Source organism: Tamandua tetradactyla, chromosome 5 (assembly GCF_023851605.1).
Source record: "Tamandua tetradactyla isolate mTamTet1 chromosome 5, mTamTet1.pri, whole genome shotgun sequence".
NCBI classification, from domain to species: Eukaryota; Metazoa; Chordata; class Mammalia; order Pilosa; family Myrmecophagidae; genus Tamandua; species Tamandua tetradactyla.
In genome coordinates this window covers 34,330,508-34,342,743 of record NC_135331.1, presented here as the reverse complement: position 1 = coordinate 34,342,743, position 12,236 = coordinate 34,330,508, and the positions used below count along the sequence as shown (strand labels likewise).

Sequence of the window (12,236 nt, the reverse complement as noted above, 5' to 3'; positions counted from 1 at the left end):
TCTCCTCTTCCATTTCTGATCTTATTTATTTGCATTCTCTCTCTTCTTTTTGTCAATCTTGCTAAGGGTCCATCAAACTTATTTTCTCATAGAACCAGCTTCTGGTTTTCTTGATTTTCTCAACTGTTTTCATGTTCTCAATTTCATTTATTTCTGCTCTAATATTTGTTATTTCTTTCCTTTTGCTTGTTTTGGGGTTAGTTTGCTGTTCTTTCTTTAGTTCTTCCAAGTGGACAGTTAATTCCTCAATTTTTGCCCTTTCTTCTGTTTTGATATAGGCATTTAGGACAATACATTTCCCTCTTAGCACTGCCTTTGGTGCGTCCCATAAGTTTTGATATGTTGTGTTTCATTTTCATCTGCTTCAAGATATTTACTGATCTCTCTTGTAATTTCTTCCTTGACCGACTGGTTGTTTAAGAGTGTGTTGTTGAGCCTCCACATATTTCTGAATTTTCTGGCACTCTGCCTATTATTGATTTCCAACTTCATTCCTTTATGATCTCAGAAAGTGTTTTCTATGATTTCAATCCTTTTAAGTTTATTGAGGCTTGGTTTGTCACCCAGCATATGGTCTATCTTTGAGAATGATCCATGAGCACTCGAGAAAAAGGTGTACCCTGCTGTTGTGGAGTGTAATGTTCTATAAATGTCTGTGAAGTCTAGCTCATTTATTGTATTATTCAAATTCTCTGTTTCTTTACTGATCCTTTGTCTAGATGTTCTGTCCACTGATGAGAGTAGGGAATTGAAGTCTCCCACTATTATGGTAGATGTGTCTATTTCTCTTTTCAGTGTTTTCAGTGTATACCACATGTATTTTGGAGCATTCTGGCTGCGTGCATAAATATTTATGATTGATATGGCTTCGTGCTGAATTATTCCTTTCATTAATACACAGTATCCTTCTTTGTCTCTTTTAACTGTTTTACATTTGAAGTCTAATTTGTTGGATATTAGTATAGCTACTCCTGCCTTTTTCTGATTGTTATTTGCATGAACTATCTTTTCCCAACCTTTCACTTTCAACCTATGTTTATCTTTGGGTCTAAGATGTGTTTCCTGTAGACAGCATATACATGGGTCCTGTTTTTTAATCCATTCTGCCAGCCTATGTCTTTTGAATGGGGAGTTTAATCCATTAACATTCAGTGTTATTACTGTATGGGTATTACTTTCTTCTACCATTTTGCCTTTTGGATTTTATATGTCATATCTAATTTTCCTTCTTTTTACCTTTACTTATAGTCTTTCTTTCTATACTTTTCTCCACACCTCTCTCTTCTGTCTTTTAGCATCTGTCTCTAGTGCTCCCTTTAGTATTTCTTGCAGAGCTGGTCTCTTGGCCACAAATTCTCTCAGTGATTTTTTATCTGAAAATCTTTGAATTTTTCCCTTATTTTTGAAGGACAGTTTTGCTGGATACAGAATTCTTGGTTGGCGGTTTTTCTCTTTTAATAATTTAAATATATCATCCCACTGTCTTCTTGCCTCCATGGTTTCTGTTGAGAGATCTACTCATAGTCTTATTGGGCTTCCCTTATACGTGATAGATTACTTTTCTCTTGCTGCTTTCAAGATTCTCTCTTTCTCTTTGACCTCTGACATTCTGATTAGTAAGTGTCTTAGTGTACATCTATTTGGATCTATTCTCTTTGGGGTACGCTGCACTTCTTGGATCTGTAATTTTAAGTTTTTCATAAGAGTTGGGAAATTTTCAGTGATAATTTCCTCCATTAGTTTTTCTCCTCCTTTTCCCTTCTCTTCTCCTTCTGGGACACCCACAACACATATATTCATGCACTTCATGTTGTCTTTCAGTTCCCTGAGTCCCTGCTCATATTTTTCCATTTTGTTCCCTATATTTTCTTTTTCTTGTTGGATTTCAGATGTTCCGTCCTCCAGTTCACTAATCCTATATTCTGTCTCTTGAAATCTACCATTGTAGGTTTCCATTGTTTTTTTCATCTCTTCTACCTTGCCTTTCATTCCCATAAGTTCTGATTTGTTTTCTCAGACTTTCGATTTCTTCTTTTTGTTCATTCTTTGGCTTCTTTATATCCTCCCCCAATTCATTGATTTGGTTTTTGATGAGGTTTTCCATGTCTGTCCGTATATTCAGAATTAATTGTTTCAACTCCTGTGTCTCATTTCAGTTGTTGGTTTGTTCCTTTGACTGGGCCATATCTTCAATTTTCCTAGTGTGATTTGTTATTTTTTGCTGGCGTCTAGGTGTTTAATTACCTTAATTAGTTTATTCTGGAGATTGCTTTCACTTCTTTTACCTAGGTTTTCTTGAAGGATGTATTTGTTGTCTATCTGTTCTTTGACATTCAGTTCAGCTTTTTCTGGATCTCTGGCTTAGGTTTTGTTTAACCGAGGAGAATTTTTCAGTTCTTGTTTTCGTGTTTCTTGCCCTGCTTGTACCATGCCTTTTTCCCCCCACTCTTGGGGGCGTTCTATGTAGGTATTATAGACCCCAGCCAGATTTTCCCAGACCAAACTGGCCTCCTATCAGGAGGAAACAGTCACCTGCATTGGTTTTTCCTGAGGGTGAGACCCAGAGGGTTGAAAGGCTTTCCTGTGGAGTCTCTGGACTCTGCTTTTCTTATCCTGCCCAGTATGTGGCACTTTTTGTGGGCCTGCAGGTCCCACTAGCATAAGATGATGTGGTACCTTTAACTTTGGCAGACTTTCTCTGCTGGGGGCGTGGTGGAGACAGAGGAGAGGTTGTAGGCTGGTTTTAATGGCTTAAAATTACCAAGCCCTGGTGTCTGAATTACTTAAGGGAGGGATTTCACCTGAGTTGGACTTCACCCCTTCCCTGTGGAAGGCACAGGCTCCAGATAAGCCCTCAAAACGAGTCTGTTTCTGTCTATGCCTGGGGCAGTTGAAGCCTGAGAAGTCCTGCTGCTGTATCCAAATGCAGTCAAACCTTTGTAGAAACACAGCCACAAAAACCTCTGTTTCTTTTCTTTTTTTCTTTTTCCATCAGCCCTGCTCCCTTGGCACCGGGGCAAAAATGAGCAACCTCTGCTTTGACCAGGTTCACCTGAATTGGGGGCTTACTTTTAGTAGTCAGAATTTGTTAATTAATTCCACAATTGGCATTTGGTTGGGCTCATCCCCTGCTGCTAAGGTCTCTTTCCTTTCCCCTCTGGGAAGCAGCCTATGGGGGAGGGGTGCCAGCCGCTGCAGCTTTGGGTACTCACAGTTCTGGGGAGGCTGGCAGCCAGTCCAGCTGGTCCAGATTGTGGTACGCTGTGTGTTCAGTCACTGACGTGGCCCCAGGAGCTGTTCTGTACTGTTTCTGGTTACTTATTAGTTGTTCTGGAGGACGAACTAAAAAGCGCACATTGTAAGCCGCCATCTTGGCCCCTAGGGTTTCTTTTTTTATTTTTATTTCTTTTCTGAAGTAATGAAATTGTTCTGAATTTGATCATGGGTATGTATATACAACTACGTGATGATACTGTGAGCCAGTGACTGTGTATTTCACATGTTTTCTATAGTGGTTTCTATGGTGAATATATCTCAATAAAAGTGCATTTTAAAAAATAAAGAACAATCCATGAAACTGCCTAGCACAAACAGTACACCCTAAGTAAATCACAGCCTATAACAATACAATTGCTAAAATGTGCTTTCATCAATTACAATAAATGTACTACACCAAAGCAAGGTGTAATAATAGGGAGGCATATGGGCACTCTGTATTTTATGCATGATTTTTCTGAAAACCCACAACTTCTTTAGTTAAAAAAAATCTTTAAAAAAATTAACTCCAAATTTATCATAAATCTAAATGTAAAGCCTAAAAAGTTTATAAAACTCTTAAAAGAAAATACAGAAGGAAGTCTTCATGAACTTGGGTTAAACAACGATTTCTTACATGCAATTGCAAAAACACAAGCAACAAAAGAAAAAATAGCTAAGTTAGACTTCTCATCAAAATTTTAAATATTCACACTTCAAGGGATACTATCAAGAAAGTGGGGGGGGGGAAAGCCACAGAATGGGAGGAAATATTTGCAAAGTGTAACTGATAAGGGACTCAAATCCAAAGTATGTAAAGAACTCTTAAAACTCAGTACAAAAAGACAACGCAATTTTATAATGAACAGAGGATCTGAAAAGAAATTTCTTCAACAAAGATATATGAATGGCTAACAAGCACATCAAAAGATGTTCAACATCATTAGTTATTAAGAATTTGCAAATCAGCTAGTGATCAATGAAAGGGAGGGGTAAAAGGTATGGTATGTATAATTTTTTTTTCTGTTTTCGTTTTATTTTTCTGTTGTCTTTTTATTTCTTTTTCTGAATTGATGCAAATGTTCTAAGAAATGATCATGATGATGAATATGCAACTGTGTGATGATATTGTGAATCACTGTTTATATATGTAGAACGGAATGAGCATACGTTAAGAATGTCTGCGTTTCTTTCTTGTAATTTTTTTAATTTAAAAATTAATTTAAAAAAAGAATTTGCAAATCAAAGCCATAATGATATATCACTTCACACCTCCTAGGAAGACTATAATAAAAAATACAGACAATACATTTCCTTGAACTTTGGGCATCAGTGTGAAGGTATCTGAGACACAGAGTTAGAGTTCTGCAGATATAAAAGTCAGCACTACTCCATACAGCAACTGACAGAAAAGGTGAGAAAGAGATCAGACTTCAATTAGATATATGAATGAAGCAGATCTTGGTAGGATTAAGGTAAATCAGACTAAGGGGTAAAGGATGATATTGACTATGTTTTAAAACTTCAACTTCTGTGTGAGACCAAAGGAAGAAAGGTTTATTTGGTACAAAATATATATTTTCTACAGCACACTATCTAGTTTAATTTGTATGGCCAGTTTATTCGAACACCATAATAACATGGGACCTTTAGTACGGAGGAAGTGAGATCTCATTGGTTTGTACATATTAGTGTGAAGTCTCGATACACCCCAGAATAAGTCGGGCAGAAAATAAATATTTGCAATATTGTGAATTACTGATTATACGTGTAGAACAGAATGTTTTTGCTCGTTTGTTGTTGTTTTTTAATTAATAAAAAAAAAGTATTTGCAGAGTCCCCTTGAGGGCCTGGGGGAAATAAGGAGATAATTAGACTTTCCCACTTGGGGAATTCCAGATGTTCTTGCAGACACTGGAGAACTACCAATTTAACAGGGTGAGCCCTTGTTCTCGGGGTTTACCCTTAGGAAACTTACTCCCACAAAGGAGAAGCTAAGCCTACTTATAAATATGTCTAAGAGTCACCCCCAAAGAACCTCTTTTCTTACTCAGATGTGGCCTTTCTCTCTAAGTCAACTCAGCAGATCAACTCACTGCCTTCCCCGCTAAGAGGGAAATGATTCCCAGGGATATATATCTCCCTGGCAATGTGGGACAGGACTCCTGGGGATGAGCCTGGCCCCAACATCAAGGGATTGAGAAAGAAGGGGAAAGAGAAATGAAACAAAATAAAGTTTTAGTGGTTGAGAGACTTCAAACAGAGTCAAGAGGTCTTTCTAGAGATTATTCCAAGGCATTATATAGATATCCCTTTTCAGTTCTAATGTATTAGAACAGCTAAAAGGAAATAGCTGAAACTGTTGAACTGTTAAAGATGACGCTTAAAGATGTTTGTATAAATATACAGCTTTTACACCATGTCCAGGAGACTGTGAAAACTTTGTGGCAGATACTCCCTTTATCCAGTATACAGAAAATGAGTGAAAAAAAAAGGATAAAAACAACTTAACAGGGGGGATAACAGTATGGGATATTTTGAATGATCTTTTTTACTTTTTACGCTTTTTTTTTTTTTAATAATGAAGATGTTCAAAAATTGTGATAATTAATGCACAACTGTATGATGATACTGTGAACCAGTGACTATATACTTGGGATGATTACAGGGTATGTGAGTATATCTAATAAAATTGCATTAAAAAATGACAGACAATAAGAAGTATTGGCGAGCATGTGGAAATACTAGAACCCTTATACACTGCTGGTGGAACTGATTAACAAACAGGAGGACAGATGCTTGCAAACAGAGCTTGGCACTTCTTTAAAAAGTTAAACAGTTACCACAGGACCCAGCAATTCCACTCCTAGATATATACCCAAATTAACATATATCCACATAAAACCTGTACACAAATGTCCATAGCAGCATTATTCACAACAGGAAAAAACAGAAACAACCAAGTGTTCATCAAAATATGAATGCACAAAGAAAATGTGGTTATTCACTGGCCAACTATAAAAAAGAATACATCCTTCAACATGAATGAACCTTGAAAACACTAAGTAAACGAAGGCAGTCACAAAAGACCACATATTGGATGATTCCAGAACGAGCACATCTATAGAGACAGAAATCTATAATTAGAAATGTATAGGTTAGTCAATTTATAGAGACAGATTAGCAGTTATCTAGGGCTAGGGCAGAGATGTGAAAAGGAAAGTGGCTGTCAATGAGTACAGGATTTCTTTTGGGGATAATGAAATATTCTAAAATTGATTATGGTGATGATTGTACAACTCTGTAAATATATTAAAATTCACTGATTTGTGCAATTTAAATGGATGAACTACATGGGATGTGTATTATATCTCAATAAAACTGACAAAGTTATCACAGGTATAATTTATAGGGATAAATAATTCATTTCAATGGATCATTATCAAGTAAATCAATAATATGGCTATCACAAGTAGGTGCCCTACAGATATCTTATGAACAAAGAACAAAAACTAACTGATAATATAGGTTTATAACAAAATAAAAATACAGTACAATTACCATAAGAAAAAATTACCTTCCAAGAGTTTTTGACATGATGTATTCATCCCTTAATTCCTTAGGATAAACTGACTGATCATCTACGGTCAGATCAAAAAATACAAAAACTAAGGAGAAAAGGGTAGAAATAGGTTTCATTCATTCATTCAATATCAAGAAGACAATTGATAAAATTTAATAAACTTATGTATATAACATTTGTTAAAACTACATATCATATATATCCCTAAATCCTCATTTAACTAGATTAAGGCATAATGTGAACCCCCTGATAAATTATAATACTTAAATTTCAATCCTCAATGGAAAAACACAACATTACTCTTCCCATAGTTCAAGAAACCCTTAACATAACTGCTGTTCTTATTCCTTGACCTCAATATTAATCAACCTGACTAATCTAAAATACCCATGCAAATTAGCACAGGCCTGGAAGCAAAAACACAATTAGTATGAACCTAGGAAAAATGTTTTAGGCAAGTAAGTAAACATCCCATTAAAAATTGGAACATAGGTCACCACACTTATATTATCTTCTGTAACCCATTTATATGTTTACATGTCAGGAATTTTATAGTACAAACTATCTTGAACCTATCTGTAAAAATACAAAACATTCCCCTCCCCAAAAAAACACTTGTTTCTCCACCAAAAAAAAAATTATATATATATATGTATATAAATTATATGTCTATAATTTTATATATATATAAATTTTATGTTAAATTATATATTTATAATTTACCCATCCATGTAGGTCAAGCTTAGCAACCAGGTATCAAACATTTCAATTATATGAAGCCATCTATGGTAAATCTGTAATTGCCTATAATATTATCAGATGAGTGACATTCAAGACCCTTGAGCTTCACAGATTTCATGTAACAGGGTCAGGCCTCTCTAGCTGGAGTCACCTAAAGATCCAGTCTCCAGTGCAAATCTGAGCCACCTGCATGTGCTTTAGTCCAGGAGGCAAAAGGTGAATAGCAAGAGACCCGTTGGCCACCCATAATCCAATTAATTGCTCTGTTACGTTTGTGGCTATTTATGAAACTATATATTCAACGGCATCCAAGGATCTAAGGATCTGGGAATTTGATAGCTTCTGGGGATGTATTTCTCCAAAATATCATAGCCTATTTCAGGGGTTACAAACTCCAGTTGTCCATACAAGGCAGGAAGGTAATTGTGCTGGTTTGAAAGGATGTATGCCCCCTTGAAAAGCCATGTTTTAATCAAAATACCATTTCATAAAGGTAGAATAATTCCTATTCAATACTGTATGCTTGAAACTGTAATCAGATCATCTCCCTGGAAATATGATTTAATCAAGGGAGTGGTTGTTAAACTGGATTAGGTGACAACATGTCTCCACCCATTTGAGTTGGTCTTGATTAGTTTCTGAAGTCTTATAAAAGAGGAAATATTTTGGAGAATGCGATTCGGAGAGAGCAGAGCAGAACAACATAGCCACGAGAAGCAGAGTCCACCAGCCAGCGACCTTAGGAGATGAAGAAGGAAAATGCCTCCTGAGGTGCTTCCTGAAATGGGAAGCCAGGAAGAGAAACTTGCAGATGATGGTGTGTCTGCCATGTGCACTTCCAGATGAGAGGGCAACCCTGACTGTGTTCACCATGTGCCTTTCCAGATGAGAGAGAAACTGTGACTATGTTCACCATGTGCCCTTGCACTTGAGAGAGAGACCCTGAACTTCATCAGCCTTCTTGAACCAAGGTATCTTTCCCTGGATGCCTTAGATTGGACACTTCTATAGACTTGCTTAATTGGGACATTTTCTTAGCCTTAGAACTGTAAACTAACAACTTATTAAATTCCCCTTTTTTGAAAGATATTCCATTTCTGGTATATTGCATTCTGGCAGCTAGCAAACTAGAACAGCAATATATACAAGTAAGGCTGGACTGAGAATAAGGTAACACAGAGGAGTGGGCATTTGAATGGGAAAACGCATCTCCCATCTAAGGGAGGTGGTCCCTCCTCAGAATTCGTAGGTCTCTGAGATGTGGGAACGTAAGTTTGTTAAGGCTAGATATTCTGACTTTTCTAAGAAATCTGGACTTTCAGGCTAACGTTATAAATATCAGCAAATGCCTAATAAAATGTCGGCAGATTAAATGCAGGACCATAGAGTGTCAGTTTGGTATATTTTAATCAGGGTCTCCTTTAGTCTAATTGTCCAAATTAGAAAAGATGCCCCTTGGACACACCAATGAGAAAAAGGTGTCAAGTCAAAGTCAGGCCAAATTTCAACACCCAGTTATGCCCTTGACCAGCTGCTCACAAACAGCAGAATCTTACACAGCTGCCCTGATTACAAAAGTTAGTCAGAAACCAAAATAGTCACAAACAAGGAAAACTACCTAAGGCAGTCATAAAATGTTTTAGGATCCTCACCATAGCTGAGGTTCCCCAATGCCAATCTGAAGGCTGTGGTACAAGAATCACCTGGACAGGATTTTTGAAATCTCTAGACCTAGTAAATCACAATCTGTAGGAAGTACGTGGGAATACAGATTTTTTAGGATATTACCCCTCAGATAGGTTTGGGGAGCTCTGTATTTTGTTTTGTTTGAATTAAAGAAACAAGAATATTCTCCTTGTCCAAGGATTCTGAATCACGGTGAGCTACATTTAACACAGTAGCTTGTTGTTGTCACTTATGCTATCTAGACTCTGCTCTGAATGACAATTGCTCATTTTAGCAATTTAGCAAACCTTCATCCTCATGAAGCTTTAGTAAGAGGGTACTTGATGCCTGCTGCTGATGATAAATCTTTACTGGCATAGGACAACCATGTGCTTCTTAAAAGGTTGGAAGGTCTAAACTAAGCCTCTTACAGAACAATTCTTAGCCTAATGCCTGGCACAAAACAGGTGTTAAATATATGCAGAAATGAATGAATGGAAAGAAGGGAGGGAGGGTGGAAGGGAGGAAAAGAAGGAGGGAAGGAGGAACAGAGGATTGATTTTGTTTATGGGCCTAAAACAACAACTCATAAATATCTAAAACAGATATGGTGCAAATGGAATCAATGAACTATAATTATATCTTAGGCAATATGAGAATTTGTTTCACAATGTGGCTTTAAATAAAGCCAATCAAACCAATTAAACCAAAGAAAATCTGTCTGAATAGAACTTTTTCATACTTTTAAAAATCAATTAGGATTGAGTTGCATCTTGAATCCTAACTTACTAAAACCACAACTGCAAGAACACAAACATCAATTTTCCTTTTAGATGGGAGGAAAAAAAATCCAGTAACCATAAGGTAATATTACCTTTATTATTCCATACTGAAAGTGCAATTTCAGAATTGTTATTCAAAGGAAGGCGTCTTCCTTTCCCTACAAGCTCTCTATTTACAAAAGTTCCGTTCCCACTGTGATCTTCTATGTATGCGATGTAAGAGTTTTTAGGACCCATTTCCTAAAATAGAGAACATTTTATTTTCAAAGTTTTAACAGCAGGGATTTATTGTGGAAAGATATCTAAGAGAGATGACTAGATCACCAGCTATACCAAGTAAATGGAGATTTGTCACCTACTCTGAAAATCCGAAAGTGCTTCTTGCTATACGTCCGGTATTTATCTGTTCTTTTCAGCAATGGCTCATCAAAGCAATATTCACAGCTTCTGTCCCTCCCAAACCAGTAGCTGTCATTAACACATTCTGTAACACAAAAGTACACACCAGAGGGCTGTTGAATTTCATACATCAAACACTTTTTAAAAAGGCTCATAAATACTACTGGTAGGAAAATAGCCTAAGAGGATAATCAAAATTATAGATTTCTTTACTAAGATTTTATAATGTTAAAAATTAGGGCAGATAAGCTAACTAAAATATCCATTTTAGGTAGTTAAGATTTCCATGTGTTAATTGTTAAATATTTGTATCTGCATATTTTCCTGAAATAAGGAAAAAATTTCTGTAACATTGGTCATTACTATAGCAATGCAGATATTTGTAAGAACTTTCTAATTGATATTTTGAGAACATTCACAGTTTTTGACAGTGGATCAAATGGTATCTAAGTTAGAATTTATGAACTCTGCTATCTGAATATGTCGATTTTTTTCTTGTTACCTCAATTTTAAATTGGTTTATGAAACTCACTACGCAAACACAGGCTTTACAATGATTATATGGATACTTTATTTAAATATGACTATGGTTAAGCTAACCAAATCATCCATTTTCGGTGGTTCTAAGTGTATTGTTTGTTTTCTTAAAAAAAATTAGGGCAGGAAAAAAACAAAATTTTCCAATAAATTATGCTTTATACAAAACCATGAGCTAATAAGCAATCATTAAAAGTTCTCAAACAATTCTTAGTGACTTTAAAAAATCATTATGATATATAACACCTTCCTGCTTATTCCCACCGTACTGAGTATACAATCTACACTCTTCCGCTAAGGATCTGTCCTCTGGCTCCCTTTCAGCCTCACCTTGAACCCTTCTTCCCTTGTTCACTATATCCCAACCCCAAGGGCCTCATTTCACTGCCCCAAACATGTCAGTCTCACGCCTGCCTCGTGTTTTTTGCATTTCCTCTTCCCTAGCTACTTAAATGGCTTGTTCCTGATTTGTTTTTCAGGGCTAGACTCAAATGCCATCTTTCAGTCCGCTTTCTACATAAACAGATCCCCAACAGCCACCCACCTGTCATCATACTGATGTCCTGTTTATTTCCTTCTTAGTACTGACCATAACTGGAAATCACCTTGTTTGTATATTGCCTTCCCACGTTCCCACAAACCCCTTAGAACAAAATGAGAGGGCAGTCTATAGTTCTTCTTCAAGAGTATTTATGAGTTCACACCTGATCCAAGAAATAGCTAGAGAAGGGAAGGGAAGGGAAGGCAACTAAGACAGCCATTCAGGGTTTAAGTGGCCTGGGAGGGTCTTCTACACAGCATAAGAAAGCCTAAGACACACGGGACCCTTGACCCCACCTCCTCCTCCATGCCATGTGCCATCAGTCGCTTGTACATCCCAGCTGCAAGTGCTCACCTTCATACCCGGTCTATACCCTCCCCAGCCCATACAGTTGGGCAGCCCCACCCAACCCCCCAGCTCTGCATACACATGCATCAGCAATGACCCTCCAAGACCTGTGCCCACGCACACCCCCACCAAGCCCCCCAAGCTCTAGCCAAGCACTGACCTGCAATCCATGCCACACACACCCACAGCCCATGCAGGCACACACCAGGGCCCTGGCCCCTAGATCCTAGCACACCAGGGCCTCACCCCCCAGACCCACAAAAGCACACAGCTACATCCTCCCTACCCAGCATCCACACTTCCATGCACTGACCTCATGATCCCTACACCCCAACCGCTGCTCCGCACACGTGCACATCCATGCCCCACCCCCTGGCACAAATGC

The 12,236-nt window shown here is 37.5% G+C and overlaps 1 protein-coding gene across 4 annotated transcripts in view; it reads right to left on the bottom strand.

Moving 5' to 3' along the window:
- Positions 1 to 12,236, bottom strand: part of CHEK2 (checkpoint kinase 2) — a 75,617-nt gene that overhangs the window by 35,870 nt on the left and 27,511 nt on the right. For all 4 annotated transcript variants that reach the window (XM_077160664.1, XM_077160663.1, XM_077160666.1 and 1 more), the window contains 3 exons: positions 10,386 to 10,510; positions 10,119 to 10,266; positions 6,833 to 6,923 (listed from right to left, as the gene is read on the bottom strand). In XM_077160664.1, the coding sequence (XP_077016779.1) occupies positions 6,833 to 6,923; positions 10,119 to 10,266; positions 10,386 to 10,510 (364 nt within the window). The remainder of the gene's footprint in view (positions 1 to 6,832; positions 6,924 to 10,118; positions 10,267 to 10,385; positions 10,511 to 12,236) is intronic.